This window comes from Aspergillus welwitschiae (assembly GCF_003344945.1).
Source record: "Aspergillus welwitschiae strain CBS 139.54b unplaced genomic scaffold BDQ94scaffold_26, whole genome shotgun sequence".
Lineage (NCBI taxonomy): Eukaryota > Fungi > Ascomycota > Eurotiomycetes > Eurotiales > Aspergillaceae > Aspergillus > Aspergillus welwitschiae.
In genome coordinates this window covers 63,060-80,158 of record NW_020798720.1, presented here as the reverse complement: position 1 = coordinate 80,158, position 17,099 = coordinate 63,060, and the positions used below count along the sequence as shown (strand labels likewise).

At 53.0% G+C, this 17,099-nt stretch overlaps 4 protein-coding genes across 4 annotated transcripts; 2 read left to right on the top strand and 2 right to left on the bottom strand.

Moving 5' to 3' along the window:
- Positions 1 to 1,193: 1,193 nt before the first annotated feature.
- Positions 1,194 to 10,350, top strand: BDQ94DRAFT_160861 (HbrB-domain-containing protein; the record flags this gene model as incomplete). Its single annotated transcript, XM_026769272.1, has 9 exons — positions 1,194 to 1,239; positions 1,294 to 1,880; positions 1,928 to 2,529; positions 3,483 to 6,091; positions 6,139 to 6,247; positions 6,293 to 6,778; positions 6,891 to 7,310; positions 7,785 to 9,555; positions 9,613 to 10,350. 9 exons carry the CDS (start codon positions 1,194 to 1,196, stop codon positions 10,348 to 10,350), a joined length of 7,368 nt encoding a protein of 2,455 aa, XP_026623978.1.
- A 200-nt stretch (positions 10,351 to 10,550) lies between these two features.
- BDQ94DRAFT_172395 (uncharacterized protein) lies at positions 10,551 to 11,393 on the bottom strand (the record flags this gene model as incomplete). The annotated part of the gene is made up of 3 exons (XM_026771950.1): positions 10,551 to 10,793; positions 10,882 to 11,205; positions 11,277 to 11,393. 3 exons carry the CDS (start codon positions 11,391 to 11,393, stop codon positions 10,551 to 10,553), a joined length of 684 nt encoding a protein of 227 aa, XP_026623977.1.
- Positions 11,394 to 12,414: 1,021 nt separating this feature from the next.
- On the bottom strand, positions 12,415 to 13,204 carry BDQ94DRAFT_63637 (uncharacterized protein). Its single transcript, XM_026776222.1, has one exon. The coding sequence runs from the start codon at positions 12,945 to 12,947 to the stop codon at positions 12,543 to 12,545; it is 405 nt and encodes a 134-aa protein (XP_026623976.1). The 5' UTR covers positions 12,948 to 13,204; the 3' UTR covers positions 12,415 to 12,542.
- Positions 13,205 to 16,729, top strand: BDQ94DRAFT_63638 (uncharacterized protein). Its single transcript, XM_026776223.1, has 3 exons — positions 13,205 to 14,446; positions 14,508 to 16,408; positions 16,472 to 16,729. Exons 1-3 carry the CDS (start codon positions 13,462 to 13,464, stop codon positions 16,628 to 16,630), a joined length of 3,045 nt encoding a protein of 1,014 aa, XP_026623975.1. The 5' UTR covers positions 13,205 to 13,461; the 3' UTR covers positions 16,631 to 16,729.
- The last annotated feature ends 370 nt before the right edge of the window (positions 16,730 to 17,099 follow it).

Below are 17,099 nucleotides of genomic sequence, written 5' to 3'. Positions count from 1 at the left end.
GGATATCAAATCATTCAAGATCATACAAGGTAGTATCATTATCATGCGATCCTCGACTATAAGAAGTGTCACCAGGGGAGCCTCCCAGGAACTGGGAACTTTGCGCCCAGATTTCACGTCCAGCCAGATTCAGACTCCATCCCGACGCGCCCCTCTTCCATCCAAATTCGGTCGCGATTTTACCCGACGAAAACGCAGGAGATCACGTGTGGACAGAAGGAGGCAATACTAGTTCCATTCGGAGGGAAATAGTCGGGGGCCAGACGATCAGGCAAGACTGGGGAAATTTACCATCTCCCCGGATGTCCTGCGATCGAAGTTTTCCAGAGGTGTTCTGAACTTCTTCGATTTCCATTCAGAGAGTGAATCATTCTGAAGGACTGGATAATTCCTGCCTTGACTCGGCCTTGTTGCGATTGCCCCGCGGCATGACGTCTGTGCTTCTCGTTCTTCACCGCATCGATTGTTGGGTTTAATGGCATCCAACCAGAGCTGCTGTTGATCAATTGACTACTTCCACTACTTTTGTACTACTTGCTATTGCTACTCCCCCATACCAAGACAGGCCGGATCTGTCCAAACTCAACTTTTCTAGAACGATTTCTTCCCCCCGACACGTCCATTACTTGCAGATTTATCGCTCTTTCGCTACTCTCACGCCCTGTGCTTTTTACCCGCTACTGACCTTATCCGTCCCTACATCCTTTCTCCCGATTTGCGTCCCGTCGGGCACCCCTGGTGGCCGAGGTCTTGAGTTTGCCTCAACCGCTTCAAGTCAATCCCAGTCAGGAGTCGATTCCCTGCTCATTTCTCCCGTTCATTCATCATGTCGTCCGGTTCCATTCGGAGGGGCAATGGTCATAAGACATATTTCGCCAGCGTAAGTGAATCGGTTATTTTATCGTTGTCTGTTGGTTGAGTGGCGCGGTGACCCGGTGTTGCCGGTGACGTTATGTACTCCCCTGGCATGCGTTCGGTGAGGCTGTATACCCCTCCTTTTGGGAGGGGTAATTGCCCGGTTCTGCAGTGACCCTAAACTCATTGCACTGCAATCCTGCTTGTTTATTCTGTGCCATGTCTATTTCGTCGCAACATTCTACTCTCCCCAATATGAGCATCTACGTCGTTCCACATGGCCACACTCCAGAAAGACTTACTCTTCTTAGTCTGATGACTCCAAAATTTGTGTGGTCATGGTTGGCCTCCCAGCCAGAGGCAAGAGTCTTATAGCTGGAAAAGGTACGCTGCTAGTCATTTTGTTTATTCACGTCAGTCAGGCTCTAACTGATGCAGCCATGCGATATCTTGCCTGGGTTGGCATCCCCGCTCGGGTATTCAACGTCGGCAGCTACCGTCGTGCAGGCACGCCACAGCCCAATGCGAATTTCTTCGACCCTCATAATACCGAAGGCGAAAAAATGAGGCGCGCCGCCGCCGAGGCTGCGGTGTCTGATATGCTCCAGTGGTTTCAGTCCGGGAAAGGCGTCGTAGCTATCCTGGATGCGACCAATTCTACGAAAGAGCGACGGCGCTGGATCCATGAACGCTGCCAAGAGGCAAACGTCGAAACATTATACGTCGAGTCAATATGTGACGATGAAGATTTGATTATGAACAACATTCTGGAAGTCAAGACAACGTCGCCTGATTACAAGGGGCAGGACCCGGAAGTTGCTGCTCTTGATTTCCGTAACCGCATTCGCAATTACGAGAAGGTCTATGAGACCATTGACGATAACGAGAAGCACTTTACCTACGTCAAGCTCATCAATGTCGGATCGACCGTCATCATAAATCAGATTAAGGATTATCTTTCCAGTCGGCTAGTATACTACATCCAGAACCTTCACATTAAACCTCGCTCGATCTGGTTATCTAGGGTAAGTTATTCCTACATCAGTATACAGAGTTGGTCTAACTTGTGTAGCACGGCGAGTCAGAATATAATCTAACGGGGAAAATCGGCGGCGACTCCAACATTTCGGAACGTGGAGAGGCATATGCCCGCGCGCTGCCTGGGTTGTTAAAGAAGTCTGGGGTGCCACCCAACACCAAGATCGTTATCTGGACGTCAACTTTGAAACGTACGATTCAGACGGCTCGTCATCTCGCCGCGGAGACGGGCTTCGAGAAGCTAGAATGGAAGGCGCTAGACGAACTTGACTCCGGGGTCTGCGACGGACTCACGTACGAGCAGATTGCGGAAAAGTACCCGGAAGACTTTGCGGCGCGCGACGAGGACAAGTACAACTACCGCTACCGGGGTGGCGAGTCATACCGCGATGTGGTCATCCGGCTGGAGCCAATTATCATGGAGCTGGAGCGTAGCGAGAATGTCATCATTGTCACGCACCAGGCTGTTCTCCGCTGCATCTATGCCTACTTCCTCAACACGCCGCAGGAGCAAAGTCCTTGGATGGAGGTGCCGCTCCACACGCTAATCAAGCTCACGCCGCGCGCATACGGCACTGAGGAGCAGCGGTTCAAGGCAGACATTCCCGCCGTCTCGACATGGCGTGCGAAGGGCACGTCGGCCAAACACCAGGAATACCCCACGGAGATCAAGGCATGATCTGAGAGGCATTCCGACGACTATTATTATTATCCTGAATAGTCCGAAACACTATCGACCTTTTCCGGTCATATAGTTATCCTACCTATCGGTTTTGCCATTCTCATATTCCCGGTCGGGAATCGGCTTACCCTTCACATTGTACATGCGCCGTGCGTTTTCTCCATTCTTTGGTCTTGATATTTGCAAAAGTCCGGATTCCTTGTCGCTCGCGGTCCGTCGGGCTGTGTTATGGGTTTTGATCGGTCGGTTGGGCAGTTATGGAATTGATTCATTGCATGGGATCGGAGCTTTAAGCCAGCGGATGGCACATCCATGGATGGGATAGTAGCGGTGTGTGCAGGACATCCATCCATCGGTTAGCTTAGCATAATAGACTAGATACTCAAGACAACGTTGATGTAATCATTAAGCTACAATACCTTTCTTAATGAATGACACGCAAGGGATGCTGTCACAAGCAAATACAGAATGTAGTTGTAGTACAGACAGACGGGGAAACCCATCTTGGCGCGGCCCGGGGGAGTGTGCAGCTGTCCGGTCCAGCTGGACTCCTCCGCCCGTAGTACTAGGAGCTCCGCTATCAACCTCCGCCCAACCACCGCACTGCACCGCAGCACCACATCACTCACCTACCTACCTACATACAACAACTTTCACCACCATGACACCCACCTACACCTTCTAACTCCACCTCGAAATTAATTGCACAGTACCATAGCCACGACATGACATGAACCTACCCCCGATCGCGAACGGCGCATTACCCACTTACCTCACCTCCTTCCCGAGCATCCATCCTCTACGACTTACCGAGCTAGCTAGCTAGCTAGCCACCACACCGCACTATACCCCACCGATAATTTGAATATATACACGAACATACATACCGCTTATTACTTTTCCGAAGGAAAGATACTACGAAGGCGAAGAAGAAGAAGATGCTATCCGCATTCACAGCCCGCCCCCTGGTGGAACTCAAACCGCGCGACCGCTCACGGATCGAATCCGTGCTGGCGTATGGGGACCGCGTGCTGGCGGGGCTGAATAATGGGTCGTTGAGGATATACCGGGTGAATGAGCAGGAAGAGGAGCCAGAAGAGGGAGAAGAGGGGGGTGAAGGACAGCAACATGAGCAGCATGGTCAGGATACAGGGAAGGGGGGGAAGAAAGATACCGATCAACAAGGGAATGGCAATGGAGAGGCAGGGATCATCACGAACGGAACTACGAACGGCACCCGGGAGCACAAGAAACCCACGGAGCTACTACGCGAAGTGGAGAAGTTCTCCCGATACAAGATCGAGCAGTTGGCGCTGATTAAGGAAGCCAAGGTGCTTGTTTCTCTATCTGGGGGGTACGTCTCGCTACATGATCTAGGGACGTATGCGTTGCAGGAGCAATTGGGGAAGACGAAGGGGGCGACGACGTTTGCGGTGACGTCGAATATCGAGAATGATTCCGAAACGGGAGTGCCTGCTATTGTGTCGAGGGTGGCGGTGGCGGTGAAGAGGAAGATAATGCTGTGGGTGTGGCGGGATATGGAGATGGAAGGGGGCGGGCCTATGGAGATGACGCTTGTCAGTGGGATTAAGACGCTGACGTGGGTGTCTGGGACGAGGTTGGTGGCTGGTTTGGGCTCGGGGTTTGTGATGGTTGATATTGAGGGGGGTAGTGGTGGGACGGTGACGGATTTGACTGGTCCGTCTGGGATAGGGGGGTTAGGGGGACAGGAGAGTACGGGGAGGTTGGCCGGGGTGGGAGTCGCCAGTATGAGTTATATGGGGCTTGGGGGTAGTGCGCCGAAGCCGTTGGCGACGAGGTTGAAGGAGGGCCAGGTGTTGCTGGCTAAGGATATCAACACGCATTTTATTGATGTGCAGGGGAATTCGCTGGGGAGGAGACAGATTCCGTGGAGTCATGCGCCGGCGGATATTGGCTACTCGTATCCGTTCTTGTTGGCGCTGCATGATTCCTCGAAGGGAGTGTTGGAGGTACGAAATCCGGAGACGTTGTCGCTGTTGCAGTCGGTGCCGTTGCCATCAGCAAGTATTATGCATATCCCGCAGCCGACGATTAGTCTGGCGCATGCTGGGAAGGGGTTCTTGGTGGCGAGTGACCGGACGATATGGCGGATGGAGGCGCTGAGTTATGATACGCAGATTGACTCGCTGGTCGAGAAGGGGTATCTGGACGAGGCGATCAGTCTGGCCAGTATGCTGGAGGATGCGCTGCTGAGGGATAAGCAGGGCCGGCTGCGCCAGATCAAGCTGGAGAAGGCTGAAGGGCTGTTCAAGATGCGAAAGTACACCGATTCGATGGATCTGTTCACGGAGATATCTGCGCCTCCGGAGACGGTGATACGGCTGTATCCGAAGATCATCGCCGGGGAGCTGTCGTCGATTGTTGAGGAACCGGAGGAGTCAGAAGATGGAACGACAGACAGCCAGTCCAAGACGCAGGAGAACAACAACCCGACGGACGCGCCGGCTACGGAGGAAACGCCAGCGCCGAAGACACTCTCGCATGCTCCGTCTGTGATGTCACTTTTACGGACGCGGACAGATGACGGCAGTGATGCGGGCAGTATTCGTGGCAAGGTTGTCGAGGAGGCCAAGAACGACAAGGCGCTGGAAGGTGCCGATCTCAAGCTGGCTGTTCGTGACCTGCAGAGATATCTGGCAGATGTGCGGAGGCGGTTCCAGCGCTTCTTGAACCCGGATGGAACGCTAAAGGTGATTGATGCGACGACGGACGGCGCGAACGATGCGTTAACGGACTCGGTCATGAAGCTGCTGAGCATTGATCCGGAGGGTGAGTACGATCTCGGGGAGAAGCTGCGGGAAAAGGCCAGGCTCGTGGACACGACTCTCTTCCGGGCGTACATGTACGCTATTCCAGCTCTGGCAGGCTCGTTGTTCCGCATTGCCAACTTCTGTGACCCGGATGTGGTGATGGAAAAATTGGAGGAGACGGGGCGTCACAACGATCTGATTGACTTCTTGTACGGAAAGAAGCTGCACCGACAAGCGTTGGAGCTGCTTCAGAAGTTCGGACAGGCCGACGATGAAGAAGAGACGGCGCCGCAGCTGCACGGGCCGAAGCGAACGGTCAATTATCTACAGAATCTGTCTCCAGACCATATTGACTTGATCCTCGAGTTCGCTGAATGGCCAGTACGTCAGGATCCTGAGCTGGGGATGGAGATATTCCTAGCCGATACGGAGAACGCCGAGACGCTGCCGCGGGAACGAGTGCTAGACTTCCTGCAGGGAATTGATGTCAATCTGGCTGTCCGCTACCTGGAGCATATCATTGGGGAGTTGAATGATATGACACCGGATCTGCATCAGAAACTGCTCATCTTGTACTTGAACCGGCTGAAGAAGCACCAGGCTAAAGAGTGGGAGTTCTCTAGCCTGGATGACTATGTAAATTGGCAGAGCAAGTTCTTGAATATGCTCAAGTCCAGCTCCCAGTATTCACCGGCTAAGATTCTGGATCGATTGGACCGAGACGGTGAGTATCCTCCTTGCGCTTACAATGCGTTGCTGACTTGTGACAAGATCCTGAATTCTTCGAGGCACGAGCGATTGTCTTCAGCAAGATGGGACAACACCGGCAGGCACTGGAGATTTACGTATTCAAGTTGGAAGACTACGTCAAGGCTGAAGAGTGAGTTGCATTGATCGGTATACTTGAGTTCTGCTGACCGTTCAGATACTGTAATCATCTCCATAAAGTGGAGGATACGACTGCTGCGGATGGATCGGCTTCGCGCTGCGTAGCTCTACTACCATACGAAGATGACAAACCATCGATTTATTTGACTCTCTTGTCTCTATATCTATCTCCGCCGCATGGCTACAAGCCACGGTACGGGCCCGCGCTTGAGGTGCTGGCCAAACATGGATCCCGGCTGCCACCCAATTCTGCTCTGGATCTGATCCCAGAATCGCTCCCGGTCAAGGAGCTCGAGTTCTATTTCAAGGGCCGTATGCGGGCCGCCAACACAATCCTTAACGAGAGCCGGATCGTGGCCAACCTTCAAAAGGCAGAAGACATCAAGACACAGGCGCAGTTATTGGTAGGAGAGGGAACGGACGGGCGATCGACGCGCTCACGACATGTCACCATCACCGAAGAGCGGGTCTGCGGCATCTGCCACAAGCGGATCGGGGGCAGTGTGATTAATGTGTTTCCTGAGTAAGTATAGCCAAATTCTGTTGACTGGAGCATGGCTAACTGAGGCAGTAATACGGTTGTCCATCTTGGCTGTGCCAATCGCATGCGTTGAGCCTCATTTGTATGTATATAGAGGTTTGTTGTGGTATCGGTTATTGAGGTTTTTCTGTCTGCGTTTTCTGGTTTTCTTTTCTTTTGTTGTTCCTGATCTCCCTTTCCGCATTTCCTGGCCATGTCTTGTTCAACGAAAGCATACCGGAGTGGCGGACATTTCCTACACTATGATACCCCGGGATAGCGGTATTCAAGGATCCAATGCATATGATTTATTTAGTCGTGATTCGTTCCTCGTCAGCCTCGTAGTCTCCACGCTCTCAACCGTCTCACTTGTGGGTGCGACAGGATCAAGCATCCTCTTCCACAACCTCCTCTCCGTAGTTCTCCTCTTCCTTGGCTTCCTTGTCAGAGACCGTGCGACCCTGTGCCTCGGCGGCCTTCTTGTCCTCTTCCATACGCTCGGTCAGGAATACGTTGATGTCGTTCTGCAGAGTGGGTACGAGCTTGCGTAGTTCAGCGAGATAGGTCACCTTCTGAGGGACGGCGTCGGCGGAGGGGAGCGGGGAAGAAATGCTGTGCTCGAAGGTGCGAGACTGGTCGGGGGCGACATAGGCAGCGTGAAGCTTGTTGGCAGACATAGTGATTGATTGCGTTGGCGAAGGGAATAGATAAAATCAATGTATGCGTATTGTCGTGGGGGAAAGGAATCAAGTGGGATGGATAAAGTTGGAGAAAGAAAAGGACGTGCGGGCGGGAGGGGAGCCTTGCTTTGCGCTGGATTTGTTTCACGAGCGAAGATCGTCCGGCCGGGCGCCTCTTCGGTTTGCTGATCCTCCCCAAGGCGGCTGAAAGCCAAACAAGCAATCAATCAATCCAGGGGATCTAGATTGGTTTTCGCCGCCAGCACTACTAGTACTTTTCTCCCTCCCCTCAATATCATGGGTTCGGGGTTTGTGTCTCGATAGCATAGTCTCCGAAGCCATCTATTCGCTCACACCATGTTGCGCTCGCCGGTGTCGCCCGAGCGATCCTCGTCTCGCTCACCTCTTCCTCCTCCACTCTCACAGCCCCCTCGCCGCTCCTTCGACGACTTCTCCTACGCCCGCCCAGCTTCCTCAGGCAGTGATGCCTCCTCGATTACTTCCAATGTGACCACCATCTCGCCGCGTCACTCTGCCTTAAATCCCGGTGCCGTGTCGGTGACCTCCTCTCCTCGTCCTCCACGTACCTCATCCATCACCGCCAACACCACCGCTCCTCCTCCCATCTCGACCGCCACTACAAACACCCATACCTCCTCCTCTTCTTCTACCATTCGATCACCCGTCTCCTTCATGCCTCATGGTGAGATCCTGAGCAGGAAACCGTCGGGTCGGGGTGGCCCGCCGGAACTGCAGAGACGCTCTCGTCACCACTCGCAGGGCTTCTTCGAGCCGTCCCTCCCCACGGCGTCCTCCTCCGAGGCTACCATATCCGCTTCCAGAATCGCAGCCCAGGCGGCCATGCTTCAGCAACAGCAGACTGCTCCCCAGAATCCTCCTAAGCGTCCTCCCCCAGTGCGGGGTGTATCCGAAGACGGTTCCCGGTCCCGACGAGGCGGGAGTGCTTCCCCTCCGCCCCCGCCGCCTCCAGCGCCGTTATTTGCGCCCCCAACAAGCTCGGGAAGTGCGTCCGGGGCATCATATCAGAGTGGGTCTACGAGTGGGAATACACATGCCGCAACGACGGCGGCAAATGTAGTGTTTCCTCGCAATCCGGCGCTGCAGCCGCCCGGGTTGGAGATGCCCGTAGAGCGGGAGCACAAGCACAAGGGCGAGAAATCGAAGATGAAGCTGTTCTCGAAGCCGAAACACATTGGGATAAGTCGGGATAAAGACGGAATTAGCAAGGACCGGGGCCTGCCGTCACCGAGTAAGATGGGGTTTCCGAGCGGAGGGTTATCACGGATCGTGAGTGCGTCGACAACAAGCTTGGCTGATACGTTTCCCTCGAATAATTCGTCTCTGTACAACTTGTCGAATGCATCGGCGAGTACGGTAGTTCCCGCCGATAAGCCGGTGGGGAGCGAGAAGGAGAAAGAGAAGGATAAGGATAAGCACAAGCATCACTTCTTGTCGCGGCAGAAGTTGAAGCTGAAAGACCGAGATGATCACTACAACCTGCCGCTTTCATCCGCGTCGAGTAACTCTAAACCTTCGGATCCGAACGCCCCTCAGTCATTGTACTCGTTTACCCCGGCATCGCCAGGTGCGGTGACGACTACGTTTGGGAAAAGTGTCAGCGGCTTGGACCTGCTCCATGGGTTAAGAGATAAGAAGAAGGAAGAGAAGGCGTTAGAGTCAGAACAGCTGGACTGGGTGGCTAACTCATCGGGACCTGCGCCGGGTACGTTTGCAGGGCCGTCGTCGCTGGGCAGCTCCACAGGAGTCCTGGCGGAGGCAGCTCTCCGGGAGACCCTCCAGGGCTTTGGACTGAATAACATGACGCCGGAAGATGCGTGGGACTTTCTCAAGGCCAAGCTCATGGTGATTTTTGACGGAGAGGATGTTCGCATTGCCATCGAGGATCTCAATAAGCTAGTCCTCATCCATATCCAGCGGTGCGTCCAGAAACGCATGCCCACCGCAGTGGTAGACGACTTGCGCGAGCTGTTAGAGACAGGATGCGCCTCCTTGAACCATACGCTGAATGGCATTCCTGATGAGAAGCTGGTCCCTCATCTGGTACAAGTGTGGATGCTCGTGTTTGGCACGATCCTGCCATTCATCCAGGCTGTCTTCCTGCCCCTAGACCTAGAGTTCAAGGGATGTGGGTCCGTGATGAACCGACGAGAAGCCAGTGAGTTCTGGGCGTCCGCGTTCAACGGCGAGTACGCAGGCTGCGAGCTGGACGTGCGCAACTTGGTATTGATCGCTTTCCGCGATATGGTCATCCTGTACCGGTACGACGTGCTGAAGGCAACGTTTTCCCGTTTGAGTCTCGACAGCATCAAGCTCGGCACGGCAGCGCTGAGCGTCACAACCAAGAGCAGCAGCAACAGCGGGCGGCCGACGACATCGGCCTCGCTGGACGGCGGGTTCGGCAGCTACAGCTCGCAGTCGTCGACGCTCCTCAATGCCGCAAATAGCTACTCATCCGACTCACTAGACTGCAACCGCAGCCGGGCGGCGTCCAACACGTCCAACCCGGACCAGTTGATCTTCCAATCAATCTCGTCACCCACGCAACGGCCCAGTATTATCCACCGGTCCTCGCACACGGACACGTCACACATCATTACCGAGACAGTGGGACGGATGCTCCAGTGCGTCAGCGTGTTGGCCAGCGTGCAAACAGGCGATCGAGCACAGGAGCAGATCGAGATCCTGAGCAAGGAGCTGAAGCACAACTGGCTAGGACGCGGACGCACGGGGCGAGACCGGCGTGGGTTCGTGGGGACGAAGATCCGGCCGGCGATTGTAGCACGCACAGACAGTGATGATTATATGAGGGATGGGATGGAGGATTATGGGCGTCGGGAATTAAGTGTGTTGTGAATGTGTTTTTCTTCTTCTTGATTATGATACCTCGAGTACAGAGTATTGGAGTAAAGCAGCATTGATCGATTATCCTTATTGCCTTTTCATGCTGTAGTTGTCTGTCACTTTGTAACTTCCCATATCCTAGTTCCATGCCCAGCACAACTTCATCCACAACAACAGAAGAACCCACAGCCAGACCTGTGTCCATACCATAACTAATCCTCCTCCTCTTCAACCTCCATCTTCACATCATCCCCATCCTGAACCTCCTCACCACCACTAGCAGACAGCAACCCCTTCTTCCCCTTCTCCTTCTCTATCTCCCTCACATACCTCCTCAAACACTCCCCGGGATACCTCCCCCCACCAGCCTTTTCCACCTCCTCCGCAATCAACCTCCACTTCTCCGTCTCCAATCGTCCCTCGATATCTTTCTTAGCTTGCAGAATCTTTGCCTCCTATTGACACAATCGCATGTTAGTCCCATAATAACCCCCCTCCCCGCAATCAACTCAAACCAAAGAAAAAGAAAGATGGGGGTACTACATCAGCTGGATCAACCACCACGAAATTCTTCTTCATGGTATTATACCTCGCTCTGAGCGTCGTCCCGCCCACACTCACGCCCGTCAGGTCCGTCCATGCCTGGTTGATGGCGTTCCAAGAGGCCTGGTTTTCGTCGCGGAGACGGATAATCAGGAGGTCGGGTTCGGTTGCGCTGGCGAGGGTCGTGGGGATTGGGGGGAGGGTGGTGCGTTGTTTGGTGCGCTTGCTGGTGCTGGTGGGGGTCGTGGTGGATGATGAGGGGGTGAGGCGTTTTTTGGGGTTGCTGTTGCTGTTGGTTGAGGTTGGGGTGGGGGTTTGGGGGGTCTGGGTTTATTATGTTAGTTTGTATGTATGGAGTAGTGTATGATGGGGGTTATATGTGGGTATGTACTTACCATTGTCACGCTGGTTTTCTTGGTGGGTGTCTTTGGGGCGGTAGGGCCGTTCTTGGTGTTGTTGTTATTGGGAAGGGGGGCGTTGGTAGGAGTGAAGGATGATGGGTTGGAGGACATCTTGTTGGTGTCGTGTCTTTTGTTCTGTTTTGTTACTGTTCTTGTTTGGTGATGTGGTGATAGAATGATGGGATGTTATGCAGATGGATGGATGGAGACGGAGAAGGTGAGGTGGAAATGGTAAGGAGAGGAGAGGAAGTATGGGGGAAGAAGATGGGGATAGTAGAGATGTAATAGTGAGTTCTGTCAGTGTTACTGGTGACAGTGAAGGTTTTCTCTGTTCCTGCTAAGTGAATAGTGGTGGGCCAGCTGGATTGGGGTCTGGTGGAGTTGGGTATGTCAGTGTTTCTACTAGTGGGTATGGAAAACCTATGTTTTTGGGAGTTTTCTGGTATATACTACATTAAACTATAGAGATAGGATGCTGGTAATCGGATAGTGGACTAGTCGGCAAGAATGGGAACTTCGCTTCATCTATAGTAGTATTTGTGATTTTATATGCGAAAGGAGTAGAGGTGAGCGCAGTATATACTAGCTCTATCATAAGGGCTTGGATAGGGGTGAACTTAAAGAACAGGCTGTCTTAAGGCCCAGCTCGAATTCGAGACTAACTACTAGGTATAGATGACAATTCAGCTGATGTTGGTTTTTATTTACTTCTCATGTAGATGTTAAAGCATCAACACTGCTATGGTGTTGTTAATCTTGGATTAAGCCAATACATTGGCTTTAAGGTATACTCGCTCTACTGTTCGTGAGACGTCTATCGTATTTTTAGTGGGGACAATATATAGTTGAATCTTGAACGCGAGTAAGCATCTTAATTTGAGATCTCAACTCTCTAGTAAATATACACTAGGTTGTAAGATAAGACATGGATGGAAAGTATTAGGGTTGGCTGCTGCACAAAAGTACCGAGCCGTGGTACTTTGCCGCGGATGAATATCCCGGGCCGTGCAAGGGAGTTGGGAAACTCTTCACCTGGTTCAGCTGCAGGCAGGCAGGGATCTGGAACTGGAACGGGAACGGAGAATATCAGTTGGTCAGGACTCGGACGAATACGAGCAAGGCTGCCTGTCAGTGTTGATGAGGATTCAGTATGACTCCTCCTGCTAAATGTGTCACTGCTTGCTTCTGCTGCCTGCTATCCAGTGACTACCACTTCACTAGTAACCATTCCCTTTCCTTCATTTGATTCCATCTCGATGATCATCCATCCATCTGAATACTACTTACTTCCCCAATCAACTCTCCATCCCCAACCGTGACTGCACTGCACTGCACTGACAGCACATGTGAGACACACGCACGTTGGCAAATGTCGGTGACCGGGGATGGCTCTCTCCAGACTGCGCAAGATGATCCAGTTGATTCTGCGGCTGAATGGCTGTTTGGGTTTGGGGGGTCGGAAAGTCTGTGCCACTCCTTCCAAGCGCCTGGCAGGGTGACAATCCAATCGTGATGCATTTGCTGACCCGGTGAGATGTGCATTATTATTGGCACTGCCAATTTTGAAGCTATCCCAGCCTCTTCCCAATCCGGCGAGTTCCTTCCTTTATAATTTTCTTTTTTTATTTGTGCAGCAGGCAGAGCATCAGGTTGAACAGGCATCATTGCTCTGTACTTGGAGTCAAAGTCAGTCAGTCAGTCACAGTCAATCAATCGCCTCACTCTTAAGGGTATTTATTTATTACTTTTGCTCGTCGATCTGCTTGTCATTTTGTTTGCTCTTTTCCCTCTTTCCCTTCTATTCTCTTCTCTTCTTCTTTCTTTCTCTCTCTTTCACACACACTCTCTCATCTTGGGTGGTCAGGCAGCACACACCGCCATCTGCTGGGCCAACACGCAAGGCGCTCTTGCAAGCGAGGATAGTTTTTATTCTTAGGCATCCGAGTATGTGAGTCTCTCTCTCGCTCGCTCTCTCTTTCTCCCATTTCCCCATCCACGGCATTTTCCCCCAATCTTCCTCCCATTCATCGTCCATCATCCACTCTCTCCCATCTCTCCTTACTCCGTATCACTACTCATCATCCCCTTCCATCTGTAACTGTCTAACTGTCTTTCTTTTCTTTTTCTGATCCTCATATATTCCCAACTTTTTCCACACTACTCCTCTCTCCTCCCTGTCATGACCATCCCCACTGATTCCCAATCCCCTTCCCAGCAAACTGAGCTCGAGACTCAGCGCGACCCAAGCTCCAACAGCAATCCGGCCACGAGTGGGCCTGTGCCCGTCCCGGTCCCTGGCTCAGCTCCACTCCCTGCCACCACCAGCGACTCCAGCAGTGCTACCACTACTGGTACCACCATGGCCGACGCTAGTGGCCCCGTCTCCTCCTCCCCCGAATCCAAGCTCGACGCCGACCCGCCCGTCGATGCTCCCCCAGTCAAGTCCGACCCCAAAGCCCCCGTCGCGGTCTCCGAACCCGTCGCCAAAAAGTCCGTGTGTTCCAAGCATGCGACAAAAGACCAGGATCCCAACCGCTCGAAAAAGAAAAAGTCCCACCGCAAGGCCGCCTCCATCGTCACCCCCAGCGATGATAGCTCTTCGGAGTTAAATTCCTTCTCCGAGGAATCCAGCGCGGAATCTACTGACGACGACGAAGACGCTCAATCGGACGAGGACGAGGACTCTGAGTCGGATCGCAAACAACGTCGCCGCCGGGCCAAAAACAAGATCAAGAAATCGCTCAAAAGTGTCAGTCGTAAGAAGAAGAGCCGGTCGCACCAGACGGAATCGGAATCCGATTCCGACCTCGAGGATAGTAGCGACTCCGATTCGTCTCTTGATGAAAAGACACTGAAGAAGCTGGTCGCCAAGCTGAAGGCGAAGAAGAACTCCAAGAAGTCGCGCTCCAAGGAAGACTCTTCCGAGGAGCAACAAGACGATGATGACGATGCCGACGAGGATGCAGACGCCGACGAGCTAGCTCTGCTGCTAGCCAAGCAGAAGTTAGCTTCCTTGCGAGTCAAGTTGGCCGATGGGCGTCGCAAAGGCCGCGGCAGGCGTGGCTCGGGCGATGGTAACACCGACGGCCAGAAAGGGAGCTCGCAAAAGTCCAAGGGACGCAAGAAGGCTGCCTCGAAGATTGCCTTCAAACGTGTAGATCAGCGTGCGTCTTCCCTACTCTCATCTCCACTCTCTTATGGATCTCACTGACACGAATCTTGCAGTATGGGACAATACGATCCACAACTTCAAGCTGACAGAGACGGTCGACGACCCCGACGCAAATGAGTGGGACCAATACCTCTTCACCGTGCGCCGCAAGTTCGACTGGGACAATAAGTACCTGGAGACGGTGGTAGACCTGAAGAGCAAGTACCTGCGCGATGCGCTGTCCAAGGTCATGGATGGAGTCAAGGGTGTCAGCTTGGTGCAGGAGACAGCAGTTGTCGATCCCAACATGCTCTTCCTCTACCTTGAGGAGACGCGGCAATACATGAAAGAGCTCCGGCAGCTGGCCAAGACCGAGAAGAAGAAGAAAGCTCGCAAGCTCGCCGAGGTCAAAGCATCGCACCTCAAGGTGCTCGTCAAGTATCTGGACACCGACTATGCCGAGACCAAGAAAACCCTCTACCCTCTGTTGGACGCCAGTATGATCACCTTCGATCTGCTATGGGCCATCTTCAAGCCCAACACCGTCGCCTACTCCTCCACCTACGGCAACCAGGATGAGCCTCGCGCCTTCAAGATCGAGTACGCAACCAAAGAGTCCTCATTTATGAAGGGTCAATGGTACAGCATTGAGGGTCGCTATCTCGAATACGATGGCAAGGCCTTTGGCATGGGCACCATGGCCGCCGAGGTGGAGTCCTTCAAAGGTGCCCGCAAAATCACCAGTTTCAGTTGCTATCCGCTCAAGTATCATCGCGAAGCCGATAGTGTCAAGGCCAAGCTCATCGAGCGGGGCAAGAAGTTTGTGGCGCTGCGAGGCATGAACTACCGGTACCACAAGGGCATGGCCTTCTACAAAAAGAAGCGGTCCGTCATCAAGGTCAACATCAACGGCCGTGTTATGGTTGATCCTGCCATCCACCGGCGCATCAATCCCAACTACCCCATTAGCACGGTCCGTCCCAAGGACCCGGACTACCTTGACGGCTCCGACGATGAGGGAAGCAACAATGGGTGCTGCTGTGTTCTGTCGGACTCAGAATCGGATCCAACCTCTGGGCACCCGCGCGACTCAGACACCCCTCAGCTCCTATTCAAGGTGGTACGGGACAAGGAGGGCAAGCCGCACGTCGTCGAGGTCGAGCTGGATGAGAACGGCAATGAAATTGTCAAAGAGAACATGGACGAGGTTGCAGACCCCTCCGACCGCGAATTCACTGAAGAGGAGCTGCTCATCGCAAGCCCGGTGGTACTCGGCTTCGCCTTCAGTGAAAAGCTGTGGCTCGAATTCAGCATCTCGGGCATCAGTGAGATTGAATGGAACGAAGATGCCTTTGACTCGCTGGTCCTCCCCGACAACCAGAAGTCCATTGTCAAGGCATTGGTCGAATCGCACACCTTCCGTGCGGCCCAGAACATCGACGATGTCATCCAAGGCAAGGGCAAGGGCCTCGTGGCCGTGCTCCACGGACCTCCCGGTACTGGTAAAACCCTGACTGCTGAAGGCATCGCAGAGCTCCTCAAACGCCCGCTCTACATGGTGAGCGCCGGTGAGCTGGGCACCGATCCGCGCACGCTCGAAGCAGAGCTTAACAAGATCCTTGACATCGCACATTCCTGGGGCGCTGTTCTACTGCTCGATGAGGCTGATATCTTCCTGGAGAAGCGCACCATCCAGGACATTCACCGCAACGCTCTGGTCAGCATCTTCCTGCGGTTGCTGGAATACTTCCAAGGCATTCTCTTCCTGACCACCAACCGCGTCGAAACATTTGATGACGCCTTCCAATCCCGCATCCACGTCGCTTTGCGCTACGGTGAACTCACCACGAAAGCAAAGCGCAGCGTCTGGAAGATGTTTCTGGAGCGAGTGCAGGCTAAAGAGGGCGTGCAGACCGCCACTTTCAATGAAAAGGATTTTGATTTATTGGCTCGGCATAATCTCAACGGGCGTCAGGTGAGTATCCCCCATTTATCCTCCGCGGACAACACGTATGGATACTAACCCATCCGTCTATAGATCAAAAACTCCGTCCGCACAGCCCAAGCATTGGCTGTCAACGAGCAAACCCCTCTGTCCATGGAACACATCCGACGTGTCCTGGAGGTCGCTGAAACCTTCGACCGCGACCTTCGCGGTGGGTCAGGATACCTCGATGCCATGAGAAGTTATACGTAATCCTCTACCTTCTGGTTTGCTTTATCAACTCGCTGTATTCATTCGAGCGAAGACTATGATCTATCTTCCATTTCATGTCTTTTCTGTTCGCAATCTGACTGAATTACCCCTCAGTATGCAGCATGGTCCTTGTTCTTCTACCACCTCCCTGCCAAAGATCTGCCTCTCATGCGTTGTTTTATTCCTGTTGATGTTGATTTATTTGACTCCTACACTTGCCACAATCGACGACCCCATGATGATGATGATAAGGATGATGACAAAATAACCACTATACCTAGTTAACATTCTGGAATACAATGAGAAACGAAATACCCCACTCTTACTTACTTTTCTTACCATCCTTTCTTGCCGTACTATACTAGTAGATATTTCAAGACGAAACGCTCAAGGCTGTATACTATGCATTATCCACCATACAATACCTGCCAGCCCACAGGTGTAATACCTCGACATCCAATATCTACCA